General features: G+C 37.0%; 1 protein-coding gene across 1 annotated transcript; it reads left to right on the top strand.

Annotated features, from left to right (window-relative positions):
* The first annotated feature begins 78 nt into the window (after nucleotides 1-78).
* Nucleotides 79-18,505, top strand: cd109 (CD109 molecule). The gene is made up of 33 exons (XM_011491907.4): nucleotides 79-436; nucleotides 748-914; nucleotides 1,004-1,029; nucleotides 1,302-1,538; nucleotides 1,906-2,031; nucleotides 2,866-2,905; nucleotides 3,004-3,085; nucleotides 3,169-3,262; nucleotides 3,545-3,668; nucleotides 4,908-5,017; nucleotides 5,169-5,423; nucleotides 6,211-6,312; nucleotides 6,653-6,715; nucleotides 6,796-6,969; nucleotides 7,284-7,436; nucleotides 8,020-8,109; nucleotides 8,186-8,252; nucleotides 8,349-8,457; nucleotides 8,896-9,013; nucleotides 9,149-9,262; nucleotides 9,699-9,917; nucleotides 10,288-10,429; nucleotides 12,911-13,087; nucleotides 13,540-13,621; nucleotides 13,702-13,930; nucleotides 14,101-14,275; nucleotides 14,548-14,738; nucleotides 15,396-15,551; nucleotides 16,755-16,820; nucleotides 16,912-17,048; nucleotides 17,687-17,843; nucleotides 17,918-18,020; nucleotides 18,209-18,505. The coding sequence occupies exons 1-33, from the start codon at nucleotides 237-239 to the stop codon at nucleotides 18,400-18,402; spliced, it is 4,479 nt and encodes a 1,492-aa protein (XP_011490209.2). The 5' UTR covers nucleotides 79-236; the 3' UTR covers nucleotides 18,403-18,505.
* Nucleotides 18,506-19,067: the final 562 nt, after the last annotated feature.

The raw sequence follows: 19,067 nt of genomic DNA, 5'->3' as shown, positions 1-19,067 counted from the left end.
TCAGTACCATTCTTCTTCGGCTGCAAATCACACGTCTCCGCCACTACCTAGTGTGTGTCTGCCACCTGCTGGACTGAAGTATCTGTTTTTTCCTTTGAGTGACCAATGCATGCTTTTTTCCTGTTATACCTGTTTTTGTTGTTATATTTTTTGTAAAGATGATCCTCATGTGAGTGGAATACTCATAAAAGCCCTGCCTGTGGGCGATTCCAGTAAAAAAACACCAGTTTTGCATTATGTCACAAAGAATTAATAAGAAAAGAAGGAGAAAAGGAAGGGAGGTTACCTTCTGCAGATATATAAGACCGTCTCAGGCTGCTTCTAGCACCAAGAGTTATTCTCTGAAGAGAGGACCATTAATACAAATGGACCTTTTTAAAGTGTGGGGAGTCTTCTGTTTCATTGCCTTCTCCACGGCTCAGGACCCCACCAACAGGTAAACATGAAGGACTCACCTAGGTAGCCGAATAGCTCATCTGAAATGTTTTTCTTGCTCATTTAAAAATAAAATGTGAAAGTTTAGATCAAATTAAGATTTGATAATGAGAAGAATGACAAGGACGGTTCAGGAGTTGGAGTCTTGTATAACTTAATTTACATAATCTTTAAAGAAGTTTTTGAAGTTTAGGTTACTGCATCTAATTATAATTGGAAGCCATAATACTTTGGTGGCCCAAGATCTTTTTTGAATCATTGAGTTATAACTTTCTCGCTTGTCTTAATATTGTTTCTTGTCTTTTATTATAGACCAGATCCTCCACCTTCATACCTTCTGCTTGCTCCCCGAACCATCCAAGCTAGAGTCCCAACTTGTTTGTCGGTCAGCATTCTGGGAAGAGAGCTGGTCACTGTGTTAGCCCAGATTTTTCATGGCAAACAGCTCGTAGCTACAAACTCTACTACAGTTAAAGGAGGTACATCATCTATCCATTACCAAGAAAGACGACTGTCTTTGAGCTCTGAAATATGATTTTAACATGAGATTCCTGTTTTGTTTTGCAAGGGTCAACCAGGATGCTGACTTTGCCAGTGAGTAATAAAAGGTTTTAATCAATAAATATTTATCTATTTTTTTCCTAATTTTATCTGAACTGTTGCATGCTGTCACTGTGTGAAAAATGGTATGACTCTTTTACATTTCTTGTAGGTATCAAGTTACCGAATGGTCCTTAAAGTTCTGGAAAAACCTTTAAATGAGAAAATTATCTCCTGTAAAATTGAATTGGAAAGGGGTTTTAAAACAGATCAATAACAGCTTACTTTTTGTGTTTTTTAAAAATGGTGCTTTGTTTCTCCTCCAGGTCATTGATGGTGAAGCTGACAACAAATACCCATACGTCCTTGAGGTCAAAGGTTATGTGGGGAAGTCCTTACTGTTTTCAAACTCCACAAACCTGTCCTTTGACCCCAAAGGCTGCACCACCTTCATTCAGACAGACAAACTTAACTACCTGCCAGGGCAAGTGGTAAAGATTAGAGCAGTGTCTATTCTCTACAATGGAAAGCCTGCCAACAGCTCCGTGAACATCACCATCACTGTGAGTCCAACATCACAAATGCTAACATGTACATGTGCAAAAATCCACCCTATACACAACAAGCATATTATCGTATGTTTTTCTTCAACTGATCAATAAACATCAAAATCCAAACTTTTCAAATACTAATTTCATTTACAGCACAAATGTTTTCATGTAAAATTCAGTTTTAGCTTTTAAGATATAGTTTCTTTTTTTATTTGAAATACTGCAAACTGAATTGATCAAGAAGTCATGGTGGGGTAACCGAAACAAAGCACATTTATACAACTTAAAAACAATCAAAGCATTCAAACTATTTTAAACACAGCAAAAAAAGATTATTTTTACGATTATCGTTTTGTTTTCATGTTTTTCTCTTATAAAGGATCCGCGTGGGAACTTTATCAGGCAGTGGCAGAACAAGGAAAGCAACCTGGGGGTTGTTTCCACAGAGTTTGAGTTGTCTGAAAACCCTCCTTTGGGTCAGTGGACGATCTTAACTGAAGTAAAGGTAAGTACTTCACGTCATAGAATAAACAAGGAAGGAAAAGTTTATTGCTCAAAAAGGGATATTTTGAGTTTTTATTAAAACTGAAAACGTTCTTTCAAATGGAAAGCTAAAACCGCAAAAGCAAATATATAAACTTTTATTTATTTTTTATTAAAACAATAAAGCATAACAAATATGTATCTTTCAGTGGGTTCCTGATCCACATCCACCAGTAATGCACGTCAGAAATGGCCCATCTAACCATACACTGACCGAATGTAACACTTCAATTACCCAACCAAGACTAAATCACTTTTTTTTTTTTTGGTGCTTATTGCTTTGAACCGAATCAATGTTTTTAAGAATATGTTTTCTAAATGATCTCTATTTTTTGGTTGAGCAGGCAGTTATGGGGTTTTACGTTCTGTTGCAGCATTTGTTTTAGGTTTTGTTGGGTCCAAAAGCTTTAATTATGTGTTTCAACCTCTTTGGTTTGATTCATTTTTTTCAGTCAATCTGATAAGCTGTTGTGCTGTTTGTGTGCGGTTTTAACTATCATGTTGATAACACTGCTTGCAACGTATTTTCAAACATTTTTAATTGAATAATTTGATTTTTTTGCCGCAAATTTCTGCACCTTCTCGTGTAAAGAAAAAGACTTGGTGAGATTTACAGTCTCAATATTGACCATAGTGAGAAGGACAGCTGTGTGAAATATCATCCCTGAGAATGAATGATATACTTTTTGCACAGCTTCTCCTTCTTTTTCATCAAAGAAATTACCATATAGCAAAACAAAAAAAGTCTCATTTTACTATTAACATTTAATGATTTGATCTTCTCTATTCCCTACAGGGGGCACAAAGTCAAAAGAATTTCTTTGTGGCTCATTATGGTATGCTCTTCTTGTTCAACAACAAATCTGTAAAACTGCTTTGATTTTTTACAGTAAAATTATTTTTTTGTTGTTGTTTTATTTCCTGTTGTTTGCAGTTCTTCCCAGATTTGACGTTTCAATAAAAGCTCCTGATATCCTCTATCGAGGAGATACTTTAAACGGCTGCGTTACAGCAAAGTGAGACTCTTAGTCTGTTATGCTGGCAAACTGATCCCCGTGTCTGTGGATAAAATGTCACATATTTCTTTTGTCGTCATCAGATACTCTTACGGGAAGCCTGTTCAAGGCCAGCTGAACTTGACTTTTATACATCATTTTCCTTTCGCTCAGGAGGTTTACAGTGAAAGCAGAGAGGTGAGCTTCTGCTATGATGAAGAACCAAGTTAGTTTAGAACTAAAGCAGTAACTGCTTTTTTTGTGAAATTTAAATGGAAAACAATTGAAAGCTAAACTTCATTTAGAATCATAAAAGGACAATAAAAAAATACTAGCTCTTTAGAGGTTCAGGCTTTTTATTTTGGTATTTCTTTGGACACTCAGCTAAAAAAACTGTAACTGAGTAAAACTTAAAGTTGACATTTATACATTTCCTAAATCTTTATATTATATTTATATTCCTTTTTCTTCCCTGTTTAGATTAACGGTATGGAAAATTTCACATTTGGCTTTTCCTACTACCACCCAACGTCTTCACAAATGTTCTCCACTGAGAAGATGGAATACCTTATGATTGAAGTTCAAGTTACAGAGGACCTCACAGGTAATTATTATTTTATTTTATCCTCAGATCAAATGACTTGACTTCAAGATATCCAAATCGCTCATAAAGCCACCTGTGGCGGGGGCAGCACTCATTTAATGAATGCAGGACAACTTTTCAAACTACTTTTGAAGTTCCATCTTATCATATAGCATACAAAAATGACAAGAAGAAACTCATCTTTAGGGCTGTGATAAGCACTGCTACTAATACAAAGCAATGCTGAAAGTCCGACATCATGTAAACAATCAGAGAAAGCAGCATCAACACATCCTTCCGTGCTTCATGAGTAACTTGTATTAGTAAATATCAGAGATGGAACGATTCACTTTCCATTTTGGCCATCCACCATGACGTTACCCCAAGGCAATGAGTCATGATAGCGAGTTAGTAGATGGCGTTATACGAGATAACAAATGTTGCTATCTCTTGATGACGAGATGATGAAGATTTTTTTTTAATTTTTATTTCCCCACAATGTGCTGCAGAACAAAGCAGTTTCTCAGAAAAAATGTCAAACACCAGAAGAACTGATCAATTTATAATTGATAGCTTTAATCGTGGTCTAAGATTGTGCTGATGTTGTTGGTCATAAATAACGTTCACACTTTGAGAGGAAGGTTGGCCCAGCTGCAGCTGCGCAGGTGGCTGCAGCTCAGTGGCTGTTGTCCTTTTCATTAGTGGACAGGCCGTCCACAAAACGATGCATGAGAGGTGCAGGCTGGAAGGACTGTGGGACTTGATCCATGAGATTCAGTCGTCTCTTGACCCAGTTGGTTGATCACCAAAGAAAATCCAATTTTTGGTGTTCTTGTGCTAACGAAATATAATAACTCGTTATCTTGAGATAAACACCTTTTTTTTCACGAGATGGTAGATGTCATTAACTCTAGAGAACAAGAGAAAGAGATAGATAATGTTATTACGAGAAAACAGGCAAAAAGAATAAGAGCACAGATGGCTGTTTTCTGCTCCCGTAGAGAACAACTGCCTGTTTTTTTTCCCATTCTGAGTCTGGGTCAGTAGAATTGTTAAGCTGGGAGATGTGTAGTAGACAGTCATCAAGACTTTTCACATGGGGAGAAACATTTAAGGTTCTTACTAATCAAGCTGGTTGATCAAAGAGTGCTGCATCCCCCAAATTAGACCCCAAAATAAGCTGGAAGCAAACAAATGCAAGTTTATGATCTACATTGTATTTTAACATGCTATGCTTTGTAAATTCTTGTCATTTTTCAGGTCTGACTTACAGCGACACAATGAAAGTTTCATTGATAGAACAAAAATACAAAATTGTATTTGAAGACTTTCCCAAAACACTGAAACCCTCTCAAAACTTTACTGCAACGGTGAGAATAATTTAATTTAATTTCCATGTTTGGCTTGTAACTCCACACTACTCACTCATTGGCAAACCAAGAAGGTTTTGCTTGTAAATTCAAAAGCCTGGTTTCAGTTGTTGATTTATAATATCTGTGTTTCTTGTTTTTACCTGACTAGTTAAGATTATTGACATATAATGACCAACCACTTTCACTGGAGGATCAAATGAAGATGGTGGAAGTGTCAGTGGTCCAGATGATGGAAACATGGTGGAACATGGGGATGGAAACTATGGAAGCAAACTCCACAGACCCTTTATATATGCTTCAAGAGGAGGTGCCACCCAAAGACATGCAGTTTCCTGTTCCTGCAGATGGAGTCATACCTTTACACATCGAGGTCATGAAGGGCATTGAAATGCTTATTATTGATGTAAGTGGTTTTTGTTTTTGCCAACATGACAAAAGCCATGCAAAGGATATTACATCAAACTCTATGTCTGGTTGTGCAAAAAAAACAAATTTTATATTTTGTGTCGTATATTTTGTGTTTGCGTTTAAATGCTAATCATACACACTTTTTCTTTATACTTCTTCCTTTTCATGGTCCCTTGAAGCTGTCTGCATTAAAAAAAAAGCTGGTATTACAGCCGAAAGGGAAGTTGCATGGCCCAAATCCAAGTCACACTGAACAAAAATATAAACGCAACGCTTTTGTTTTTGCTCCCATCTTTTATGAGATGAACTTAAAGATATGAAATATTTTTACAAACACAAAATAATTATTATTAGAATTTTTTTTTCAAATATTTGCAACAAAATAGTCTTTTATTGTGACCTTTTTTGTTCAGTATACAAAGAATTAGTCACATTAAACACAAATGTCTTTGCTTTTGTTTTAACATTGCTAAAATAGAAAATACAAGGTTTGGTCAAGAAATTTAGAATTTTATATAAAGTATACTAAATAAAAAAAATAAAAAAGCAAATGTTGACCTCCTCTCAGTAATTTGTTTACTTTTTACATAATTTGCATTTTAAACACTTTTTTTAACCTGTATTGTAGCATAATGTTGCATTAGAAGAAACAACTCATAAAAACTTTTATAAAAGGTGATGATGTTGCATTGACGTCATGATGCCAAAATGCTTTGGCATCATTTTATTTTACATTAATGACTGAATAGATTTGTATTGGTTTCTAATTTCATTGTCTTCAGGTTTCTTTTGATGACTGTCACAAAACTCTCCAGCTCCGTCGAGGTTATGTTTCTCCCAGTAACTCCTTCCTACAGATTCAGAAACCCTCTGAACCAGCACAGGTAAAACAGATGTTTTATTGGTTAATTTATTTGCAGAGGTGTTATTGGCTGAAAGCAGCAAGATTTCATCCAGATGAATGCTTACTATGGCATTTTCTTTCCCTTTCTTTCTTGATTAAACATTTAACATCCAGTTTGTGTTCACAAACCACTGGGCAGTACAGGAAATCCTTTCATAGAACCCATTCATTTATACACAAATTAGTATATCTAGCACTTTTAGAATGTTTACAATACTGCAAAATATATACATAACTGTGAGTTTTCACAACTCTATATATAATATTTTTGTGTTTACATGGCAGTATTGGGGGATTAAAATGTTGTTCTTTTTGTATAGGTGGGGACACCCCTCTGGCTAACTATTAAAAGCAACTTTGACATGGGCGATATTCACTACTTGGTAAGAAACTATTTAGAGGAGACAGAATAATCTCATTTCAAGTTGTTGCCATGCACCGATTCCTTCCAATTTTTCTCCAGATCAAGTCCAGAGGTCAGATTGTTTCTGCTGGGACAACCTCAGCAAATCTGACTCTGATCCCGGAAGGGTCCTGGGCTCCTTCGGCGTGCATCATTGTTTACGGCGTGCAACCTGACGGAGAGGTTATCAATGATGGGATTCATTTGCCTATAGCAAAAGTTTTACAAAACAAGGTAGTGTTATTTTTATGTTCCATTTTTTTACTAAAAATATAAATAAAGAAACATCCAGAGAGATTTTGTAGTTTAGTTTAAGTTTTTTTCTGGTCAGTGTTTTAAAACTAAGTATATTGAAATTCTGTGTAACTGGTTGAAAGCACCTTTTATTATTAATCACAATGAAAGCACAAGATTACGCTAACACATCAGGTAAGTCAAACATTTTCACAGCTAGATTTCCCATGAGACACATGAAAATATCATGATCTTTAATTTTTAGAAAAAAGATTAAACACAATTTCTTAACTGTTTTATTTTTATTTTTTTAGGTTTCTCTAAGCTGGAGCAGCTCTCCTAGGAAACCAGCCGAAGACGTCACCCTGAAAGTCTCGGTGGCAGAACCCGGCTCACTGGTCGGGCTGCTGGTGGTTGATAGAGCCACACAAGGGGCTAACACAGACAATGACATCCATGAGGAGACGGTAATCACAAAACTCTTCAAATTCTATATGTAAGAGAGACGATTCACTCTGCGTGCAATTTAGTCAACCTTTGAAAAGACACAATGCTCACAAATTGGGTAAAAATTAGAAAGTTATGTTAAAAGACTTTCTGGTTACATGTGTGTTTGTGTATGGAAGAACAACAATAGAACATTCACACAAATCTAACCATAGCAAAACAAAAAATTAACCCGAAAGTACATAGAGCAAAGTCAAAAATCTAAAAGACCTGTTCTTTTATGTTCAATTTCTTCTATGATAACATCTGTTGTGGTTTGAATTATCTGCTCTATTAGCCACAAACACCAGGTGCTTCCATATATCCACAGAGGCTACTCCAGCATAATTATCAGCAGAAACAGTGTTCAAGCTACTGTTAGATATCCACACATTTTCTATCACCTGATAGCACACAGGCGTATCCCAGTCTGTGTCTCCAGTATCAGTTCATCATGAACCTAAACACTGTAAACTCTTTTATATTAACTGGGTCAGACCCGTTTGAAACAAAGAGGGGTGACTTTGTGATTGTGAAGTGTAACAGAAGCTGCTGGTTTTACAGGTGCTGCAGGAGATGCTGAAGTTTGATGGTTCAATGAATCATGCCATGCCCAGCATAACACGAATTGGAGATCCTTTGTCTGTTTTTAACGTAAGTCCCCTGCGGAAATAACTTTTTGGCTCTAAAAGATCAGCCTCTAATTTTTTTTTGTGCTTTCTTTGTGCAGACATGTGATCTGGAAGTGATGACAGATGCCAGTTTGCACAATGCCATCTGGCAGTTTTATGAAACATGTAGGTGCTCATAGAGAAACGTAGCTTGTGCAGCTACAGTATCTTTCACCTGCATTGGAATTTCTCAATGGTTGACGTATAACGCTTTTGAAACAGACGGGACTGAAGGGAATGAAGGGAACGAAGGTCCTATGCAGCAAAACCAGGAGCCCCACGAGCGAAAGTACTTTCCAGAAACCTGGATATGGATGGATGTTAACACAGGGTAATCCATCACTGCTGCTCTCCATGCAAGAAAAAGGAAAATAGCAAAAATAATTGCAATATACACAAGAAATGTATATGTACTGTATTTAATTTTGTTGCTTAATCAAACATAACGGTGACAAGAACAACTTAAAAAATCACCAAATTCAGATTCACACACAAGTAATCATCTAAATAAACACAACATAGCCCTTACCTTTTTTAAATCTCATTTTATTTTGCATTCATCCACCATATTTAAGGCTAAAAACAGAAAAAAACAACGAAGCAAATTTAATAATACTGCTTGAAATGAGAGTTTTTGTCTGTAAAATGTGTTTCGTCATATTGAAGTGAAACAAAACAGAAAAAAAATTGCTTGGTTTAAGCTTTTTTCTTTTCTTTTTAGACTTTTCTAAATTAACACTGATGAAGGATTTTTTTTTTATTTTTTCAGAGATTCCCACACAGTTAAGTTACCTCTGACTGTGCCTGACAGCATCACCAGTTGGACAGCCACTGCCTTTGTCATGTCTGAACATCTGGGTCTGGGGATCACAGAGGAACCAGCTACAGTATTTATATCATTTTTTGCAAAAATTGAAATGATCCTCTTTTTTTCTTTTTTATTGACATTCTTTAAATCCTCTCTTTTAAAAAAAAACTTAAAAAAAACTTTTAATTACAGCTTTTTATTTGACTTTCCCCAGCTTACAGTGTTCCAGGACTTCTTTCTGTCCTTGAATCTACCGCCGTATGTCATCAGAGGAGAGGACTTGGTGCTGGAGATCATTTTGTTCAACTACCTCCAACAGGACCAGGAGGTCAGTCTGCTTTGTGTGGAAAATCAACTTTTTCTTTCCAAATTTAGAATTAAGCGGTCAGTTGTGTTGAATCTTATACAACTTTGTAACAAATATTTATTAGAAAAATTTGCCAAAGTTTACAAAAGACTATTTTATTTTATTTTAAATTGTAAGCTAGTGTTACAAATGTACGAATAGTAGCACAATAGAGGTTTTGTGCTAGAGTTGAATGCACTCCATGGGGCTAGCAGGACTTATCCAGTCACAGGTAACTTTATTCTGCGGTCCCATTTATGATTAATCCCATTATGATCTTTAAAGTCAGGAGACTTTTAAAAGACAGACACACACACCTGACCTATTTTTAATTCTTTAGCACACAAAGGATTTCACCAAACGCTCGTCATGTTCTGTTAAACATGATCTGGACAGACTGTGATTTTCTTTTGGTCAGGTCACAGTCATTGTTGCAGAAAGTGAGACCTTCGAGTTCATTTTCCCCGACATCATAGACCTCTCCATGCCCAGTGTTCGTCAGGTTCATGTGGCGAGTGGGGGCGGCACCAACGTCCTTGTTCCCATCAGGCCACTGGTTCTGGGAGAAATTCCCATCTCTGTGAAAGCCACTTCGTTTGAATCCTCCGACTTTATCAGCACAACTGTCCTCGTCAAGGTGATGCGTCAAATGAGTCATAAAAAAATGTTGAATACATTTATTTAAATAAAATGGATCAAACTAAATCTTTAGGAGATAATAAAAATGAGACATAAAGCATACTAGTTTACATACGTAGATGTTAAGCCACATTTGAATTTTGCCTTCTAAACCTTTCTAGTAATGTGTATTTACTAGACAGGAATTCCTAGAATGTCTTTTCAGACTGAGCACATCAAGCGATATCATACAAAGTATGTAAAGAGGTTGGATTCATCCTCATTTGTGGAGGGGGGTCTTGCTGCCATATGGGCTTATTTAAGTAAATACTATTCTGTGAACTTTGAAAATGTTCTTTTAAGACATCTGTCTTACTGAAACCCACCAGGCTGAAGGGCTCGAGCAGACATTCTCCTCCTCCGTGTTGCTGGAGCTTTCTGCCGGACAGATGAACCTTTCTAAAATCGTTGCATTCACCTTTCCACCAGATGTTGTTGTGGGGAGTGAGAGAGCTTCAGTCACTGCCATCGGTATGTAAACACACTGCCTTGCTTTTATTCTGATGGAAATTGCTTGCATACTATTTTGAAAGGTAAAAAAAAAAATGTCAAGCTATTTCCAGTGACGGAAAAATTGACTTTATTGTTTAAAAGCGTACAAACTGGATAAACATACTGTTTGGATGCATCCAAGCATCCAGAGAGATTGTTTTCACATTCCTTAATTGAAAAATGCTGCCAAATCAAGTGGTACTTAAAAAATAAATGCACTGCCGGCAGGTTGACGTTACACTTTCTGGTAGTTTTGGTAATGAAAGGGAGTGAGAATCTAAGATTTTATAAAGGAAAACTGTGCACTCGGGAAAGACCTGAGGTCTACAGCCTTTTTCCTAAAAACATGAGTTCTTAGAGAGACATTAAAAAGAATTACATATGTATTTAATTCAGCTATATTTACATTGAACTCATTTATTTTTTAATTCTTTGGATTTTTTTGTTTTGAGTGAAAAAAGTTGATGTCCAAGAGGAAGTCAGACTGTAGGCTATTGTTACTGTTGCAAAAGGAACGTAACTTCTTTTTAGCTCTTTTTAACCCTGTAAATCCTACTTCATCAAAGAATTGACAGGTTTTTTTGTTTTGGGGAAATCAAGATGTTTTTTAAACCCTTTTATAAAATCCATAGATACAAATTACCAAAACCTTTTTTGTGTGATATAGAAAGTATGTATTATGATACATTTGGGTGATTCAGTTTTTACTCACGTTAGTTTAAGATGCAACAATATTAACTTGAATATTCAGGAGAAAAACACCTTATTTACCCACTGTCTCAAATTTGAGCCACAGAATTTAATGTGGTGTAACTGTTTTATAAAGAATTAATAATCATTCATTAAATTTTGGATTCTTTCAAAACACCACATACTCATTTCAAAAATAGAGGAAAAACAGATGAGCTAGTTCACCATAAATATTTGAAACGAGCAAAACTTTCCTCCCTAAAAGTGTTTAAGATGTCATGGAAGCCGTCATTTGGAAATGAGCAGGAAAAGCTCTTCTACTGCCCCTAGTGGAATGATGATGAACAACTGTGCGGAAACCATCTCACTAAGTTATACACAACACATTGGGTTTTTGAGTAAAGTTTTCAATCAATCAATCAATCAATCAATCAATCAATCAATCAATCAATCAATCAATCAATCAATCAATCAATCAATCAATCTTTATTTATAAAGCACTTTTTATATAAAAGCATAACACAAAGGGCTTTACATTAAAACAAAACAAAATAATATAAAAACAAGCATGAAAATTAAAATAAACAAGCACAAAATTAGAAAAGAATAGGGCCCCCCTCCCCGTACCTACACACAGCCCCCCACTCCTTTCACACATCCCACCCCCTAACTGATGGAGAAAGACAGTGAGAAATGAGACATAGGCTGAGCACAAAAACAAGATGTTGGAAACGCTAATAATTGGAACCTCCCTCTCTGTGAATAGCTGCATAGACAGCCAAATGCAGCATCACAGGCGGGGACCACTCCACCACAGCTAAGCGGGGATGCAGGTTCCGATCTAGAGCTGCAGTGGCTAAACAGCAGCCGACTCAGAGGGAGAGGTCCCAACTGAGGAAGCACCAGAAATAAAAATGAAAATAAAAATAAGAATGAAAAAGTAAACAAAACGATGAAAAGCAATAAACAATAAAACATTGAAAAAAGGTAAAGTACGATGTGTTAAAAGCCTAGTTTAAGTTCATAAAACAAGATAAAATGGATAAATAACTAAATAAATAACAATAAATGAAAAACTAACTAACTAAATAAATAAATACATATAAATGAATAACTAAATAAGTAAAATAAAAGTAGTAAAAAATCAGCTAAAAGTCAGGTTAAAAAGATGGATCTTGAGCCGGATGGTTAGAAGGCCAGTGCCAGAGGATCTCAGGGTCCGCGAGGGTTCATATTTACTGAAACATCTGATAAATGAGAAGGCCCAAGACCGTTAAGACATTTAAAAACTCTCAAAAGTAACTTAAAATCAATCCTGAAGCAAATGGGAAGCCAATGTAGGGATTTTAAAATTGGGGGTGATGTGAGCCCGCCTCCTGGTCTTGGTGAGAACTCATGCAGCAGAGTTCTGGAGAAGCTGAAGGTTCTTCATGTTAGTTTTTGGAAGACCAGCAAGCAGGGCGTTACAGTAATCAATTTTACTCATGATGAAAGCATGCATTAGCATCTCCATATTAGCAAGAGAGAGTAGTGGGCGGACCCTAGCCAGATTTCTAAGATATTGATCGTGGTAATGAAATAGGAGTCTCAGAAATGCCTGTATCAAATATAATAAAAGTGATTATAAGCTAGAGGGTTAAAAACATTTCAAACAGAAAAACCTTCTTGGCCACAGAGGCTAATGACAACTTTGCAAAAACTTTGCTCATTTTAAATGTTTTTATCAGTACTATTTGTTATTGTCTGATTTCTCTTGTTTGATCTGTGGAGGTGACATCCTTGGACCATCCATCAGCGGCCTGGATTCGTTGATTCAGATGCCATATGGCTGCGGCGAGCAGAACATGATCCACTTAGCACCAAACATCTTCATCCTCCAGTATCTGACCTTAACTGGGCAGGATGACCCAGAAATCACAAAGCGAGCCACAGACTACATGATGAGAGGTACGCAAAAACGTTATCATTACTAAATATTGAAAAGAAAAATAACAGGTGATGTGTTTCCATTAACTTTATTTTTTCAATTATATATTGTTTTTGGTCTTTAAAGAAAGACAAAACTATGTCATTAAATAAATAACCCAAATGTGTAAAAACAGCAGAAGCATCCTCAAACTGTGTATTTTGCTGGGTTGTTGCCTGGTTAACGTGATGAAAAAATAAATAAATAAATAAATAAAAACAGCAGGACAAGTAAATTGAGAGCTCAAAAAACTTTTACAATAATTTTCTTTATTTGTTTTTAAAATATATTATCAGTGCAATTTTATCACTAATTAATGTCATTGTAATCATGAGTTGTTTGTGTCACGTTTAATTAAAGCATTTGATTGCATTTGATTAGCTTGGATTGCTGTATTCTAACTCTATTGTCCACCTCTTGCTGTGTGAGTCAGGGTATGAGCAGGAGCTGTCCTTTCAAAGAGCAGATGGGTCCTTCAGTGCTTTTGGAGACAGTGATGCATCTGGAAGTACCTGGTATGCTTCAAGTTGTTGCATGTTCTTTCAAATGTGCTTTGGGACTCTTTTCCAAACACTAAGATATACTGTCTTCCCAGGCTCTCTGCTTTCGTGCTGAAGTGCTTCCTTCAGGCACAGAAATTCATCGTCATTGACAGCAATGTGCTCCTCCGTGTGGCGTCCTGGATCTCAGCCCAGCAGGGGGCTGATGGCAGGTTTGAAGAACCTGGCAGGGTGATCCACACTGAGCTTCAGGGAGGGCTTGATGGGTCCGTTTCCCTCACGGCTTACGTCCTCATTGCTTTGCTGGAGGCTGATGCCATCAGGGTGAGAGCAGAAAGGCACATTGCAGAGAATTTTCAAGAGAAAGATGCCAAAACCTTTCCTTGTTTTAGTTGATCCAAAAAATGGAAAGTCTAAGCAAGCAAGCATAGAAGAAAAAGCTAAAGCATATATTTATTCCACTGTGATCCCTTAAACCCATCTTCATTCGTTAGACTCGGTATGCAAATGAGGTGTCTTCAGCCCTGATGTACCTGGAGACGCGTGTGGCCATGGGCGGCGTGCCCAGCAACTACAGCCTCAGTCTGGTTACCTATGCTCTGGCTCTGGCAGGTAGCTCCACATCAGAGAATACACTCGCTGATCTGATTGAAAAAACTACTATAAAAGGTGAGACAATTGTTAACGGGATTTAAAGTGTTGATGCAGTTTAGTATAAATGAAGTTTTTTTAAGTTTTTACCTTGATTCTGTGAACTTCTGAGACATTTTTCTTCTAAAGAATGGAGGAGTAGACCCACTTTTGACTTCCTGTTTTATTTTGTAGAATACAAGTCATTTTAGTTTGAGCTAAGCTGGCTCCAGCATCCCTGTGACCCTGAAAGGAATACAACGGGTAATCAAGATGAATAAATAGAAATTATTTCTGCTCTCCTTGTTTAGATGGTTGGCCAATGTGGTCATCACCAAATGCAAGTCTGTCACCATCCTGGCAGCCTACCTCTGCAGACATTGAGACAATGTCCTATTTGCTACTGTCCCTGCACAAGCTGAACCACATTCCAGATGGTTTAGAACTCATGAAGGCGCTGAGCCAGCAGAGGAATTCCATGGGGGGTTACGGAAGTACCCAGGTCAGATCTTCAAAGTTTACCCAAATCTTTTTTTAAATCAAACACTTGAATCCATACCACAACAGTATTTTAGCCTTTGTTCATAGCTGAAGCTTAACCCTTGTGCTATCCTATGACCCCCACCCTTACATTGACGTGTTCTCCCTACCATGACAAAGGTGGATAAAGGTGAAGAGGATTTCATGTAATCCATGGACACCAGTGAAGATCACAAATCATTGAAGAAAAAAGGTTCAGAGGACTGTCTAGTGGGTCTAGATGACACAACTCCCAATTTCAAAGTGCCTAGGATAGCACAAGGGTTAAAATGAAAAAGAAACAGTGTTTTATTTTTCCGCAAATGTAAGGCTAAAAGAGAATTTCCCAGTTGTTATTAAATCATCACCTGTCTAAGTGTTATTAAATAAATGTTAACAACTCAACGTGCTCATCTGTGCACAAACTTGCATGGAAAATGACAAACAGGAAACTACATCAGTTGCTCCAAGGCTTTGTTTGGCAAAGGTTTCCTCCAAAACAGATGTAAACACTGAGAACTGAGCTTACATACAGCTGTAAACAGGAAGTCAGCAGCAAATATCAAAGCAGCAATCCATCACTGACAGCCCTCATTAGAAACACAGCCCTCCTGAATCAGACGGTTCTTCTTTCTCGCAGGACACAATTGTGGCTCTGCAAGCCTTGTCTACCTTTGCTGCTGCCGTGGGATCTTATCCCTCTGATCTGAACATCAAAGTGACCAGCATCAACTCGGGCAGGGGCACCACCTTCCACATCAACCAAGAAAACTACCTGGTCCATCAGATGCAGCAGGTATGGGAATTCAGAGTTGAATTAATCAGAAGCAGCATTTGGGAGATTATCCATATAATCCTGCTGGCATGACTCCGAGATATGCTGCTGATAATGATCGTCAACCATAAAAAGTTCATTCAGTGGTAAGACAAATAAATGATTTTCAGGGGTCAGGGGTGTTCATTCTTTTTACAAAGAGGGCCAAATGTGAAAGAGTGAAATGTGAGATTGGCCTGCATTCTTTGAACATTTATAATAGAATTAAATGCAAATAAACTATTTAATGACAATTTTATTGCAATGGGATACTTTTCATTTCTTCAAATAAAACAGATATATGTTTAAATAAATACAAAAAGATGTGAACGTCTGATTTGAGGACAAGAACTAAATTATAGAAATAGTCTGTAAATAAACCTTTTGTCAACATTAAGTCTGGGTTCATATGAAATGTTACATATTATTCATTATAAAATTGTATATGTAAACTTCTAAATTGAAATAATGTGAAATAGAAATTACACAAAAAGTTATTTCATTCAGAAGTATAAATCACTGTGGTTTTTAGTCAAAGAAAACAAATTAATCTGTTCCTCTTGTTTGGCCCCTAAGCCACTGAAGGTCAAGTAGGCTGCATGTTGCCGCCACAGCTTTTTACAACGACCCCAAGCATAATTTAGGCAATCACAATCAACAAATCGTGCTCACAGAAAGTCCCAGGGCCCACATATTATTGATTTTTATATTAGGAGCCTGCAAGCCAGTTGAAATTTAAACACAGGCCGCATTTGGCCCATGGGCCGGACTTTGGTCATGCCTGACTCACGCTTTAGCAACAACTGCCTTAATGGGTGGATATGGGCTGTCTGCAGACAAAAAATGGGCCAACCTGTACGGGGCACAGAGGTGGCCCACATTGAGATCACAGACCACTCTTTGAGCCTGTAGAGTGAAACTGTTTTAAGCATATTTTTTCTATGTATGCTGCGAGCGACAGGTTGTAGGCAACATGTAAACAACATGCAAGGGTAAAGTAGGTGAGACATAGGCATCTGTACAAGTGCGTGTAACTCAGACTTTAGTTGCATTCACTTACTAAGGATTTTAATTCAAATTTAAAAGATAATTCAAAAGTATTTCCTATCACAGCCATAAACTGAATTACTGCTCATCCAAAACCATCTCAGTACTTTATTAAAAAAACCCGATATGTGTTTTTAGATTGAGCCAGAACAGGAGCTAAACCTTGAGGTGACAGCAGAAGGTCATGGACTTGCTTTGCTTCAGGTACCAGTGAAGAGATAAAAAATAAAAATTATTGTAATAGTTGGTGTTTGTCACTACTAACAAAATTGTGTTTTTTTATCATTTCCTACAGCTAAATGTGTTTTACAACATCAAGAATGAGAAGCTGATGAGACAGAGACGAGATGCGGACAGTCACGAAGCTTTTACTATGTACATTGAGCTGTCAGACATAAACGTGGACTTGGCACAGCTGTCTATCTGCAGCAGGTGAGGAGGTCATGTGACCACAGGGTTTTGAGTAGCATTCGCAAGCAATGAGAAGCAGATTGTGACAGCTAAAGATAAGGAAAGCTGACAATGTCATAGCAAAAGATTCTTAATAGGTGAAAACTGCAACTTTAGAGATAAAATAAAATTGTTTTATTCACCTTTAAGGTACAGTTTACATAAGACTCTTTACTACTTTCTAGTAGGGATGTACAGATATAGCTATGTATTGAGAAATAGATCTGGTTAACAGCAGAATTGGTTTAAAACCTTGGATACAAACAAGATTATGTTTAAAAAAAAAAGGTATCAAATTCGGCAATGAAGTAAACAATTGATTTCTGTCAAACTTTGTCAGTTTCTCTTCCTGTTGTGTTTCTACTGTCTTTGTCTTTTTATGAAAATGTGATACAAAGAGCAACAAATCACAAACTTGGGTCAACCAAGTCAGTTCAGATACTATTGACTGAAGGTGAACCACAGCAATGAATTATGTGCACTAAGCATATTATAACTTTTGCGTATTAATACATAACAATTATAAATGAATAAATAAATAAAAACAAAATTGGAAATAATTTCAGATGAAATAATTTTAGACGAAGATTTTGTTCAAATAGATAATTTCCAATCTGCAGTCTGTCTGCCGGAGTGGGCCTGAACGCCACAGGGATGGCCATCATGGAGGTGGGCCTCCTGAGCGGCTTCCTTCTGCAAGAACCCGGGGTCTCCTTAAATGACGTTGTAAAAAAGGTGGAGGTGCAGCCTGGAAAAGTCATCGTGTATCTGGACTCTGTAAGCTCCACTCCAATACACAAACGCTACTCTGAGCTAATTCAGACTAACGGATAATCTGCAAACATCTTTAGGTGACAACAGAGGAGATGTGTCTGTTGATTCCTCTGATGGTGGAGTATAAAGTTGCTAAAGTCCAAGAAGTAGCTGTTATCCTCTATGATTATTATGAACCACGTGAGTCTTAATGTCATTTTATCTCCTCTCTATTCATGTATTTGTCAACAAAAATGAACATATCTACAAAAAAAATCCTCAATTTATAACTATTTACAATCTATAGCATGGATAGAAAACAAAATGTATGCAAAATGGAGAATTGCAAAACAAGGCTTTTTTCATTGTTTTAACTTCTTGTCCTGCAGGGCGAAGGACTGAAAGGATGTACACCTCAGATTGGAGGAACACCATGTCGACCTGCTCCTTCTGTGGAGACGACTGCAGTCAGTGTCAAGCAAACGACAATGACATCACCGTATTGTCCCATGGCAGTCGTCTTCTCTCATTGATCTGTTTTCCACTTATTCCAGTCCTGCTGTTTATCCTTGTTATTATGTAAATGTAATGATTAGCACATTTTAGTTTTTGATCCATATTCCAATAAGCTAAAAGCTGTTTATTGTAGTGTTTCTAACATGATACAATAAACATTTATATAGTCGTCTTCTGTGGAACTAATACCTGCTTTGGAGAATCAGAACTACCATTTTGATTAAGGCGTCTTTTTGTAGCAATTTGCTAATTTAAAGTCCTAAACCTGTAAGAAAAGACAAAGTAATGGCAGCATGAATCATCCATTCAGCAATGTTGCTTAGTATTGCTTGGTATCTGTTTCTTTAGCCACACGTTATAATTTCTTGTACAAAAACATAAATGCCTGATGGATAACACAGCCCGGTTACAAATAGACTGAAGCTACTTTTTTGTGTTGATGGAAGCAAATGTTGATGTTCACAAGTGACCCAGACATAAACTCCAAGTTGAAAAGTAAATTCCTTACTTTGAAACAGCACACAGCTAAGTGCATGAACCTGATAAATAACTACATTTCAAACTGCAAAATTAAAGGGTGTTTAAACTTTGAAGTCTGCTTTAAGGCAGCTACAGTGCTGTGACATGTGGACTTATGAAGTATGCGGGAGCCAAATCTTTAGCCTCTGGCTTTTTCCAGCTTGATTCTAGTCGACCTGTTTGTAGAACAGTCCGCACATGCCACAGGTGAAG

This window comes from Oryzias latipes, chromosome 24 (genome assembly GCF_053564925.1).
Source record: "Oryzias latipes strain Hd-rR chromosome 24, Olatipes_Hd-rR_3.1".
Taxonomy (NCBI): domain Eukaryota; kingdom Metazoa; phylum Chordata; class Actinopteri; order Beloniformes; family Adrianichthyidae; genus Oryzias; species Oryzias latipes.
The sequence above is the reverse complement of the archived record's forward strand: the minus strand, read 5'-3'. Positions and strand labels throughout refer to the sequence as shown.

Bases quoted from the DNA above. Each gene is read 5' to 3' on its own strand.
- cd109 (XM_011491907.4), top strand. From the start codon at position 237: ATGTCACAAAGAATTAATAAGAAAAGAAGGAGAAAAGGAAGGGAGGTT. The intron at 915-1,003 runs GTACATCATCTA...TTGTTTTGCAAG, and splicing joins CTCTACTACAGTTAAAGGAG to GGTCAACCAGGATGCTGACT. The intron at 3,669-4,907 runs GTAATTATTATT...GTCATTTTTCAG, and splicing joins AGTTACAGAGGACCTCACAG to GTCTGACTTACAGCGACACA.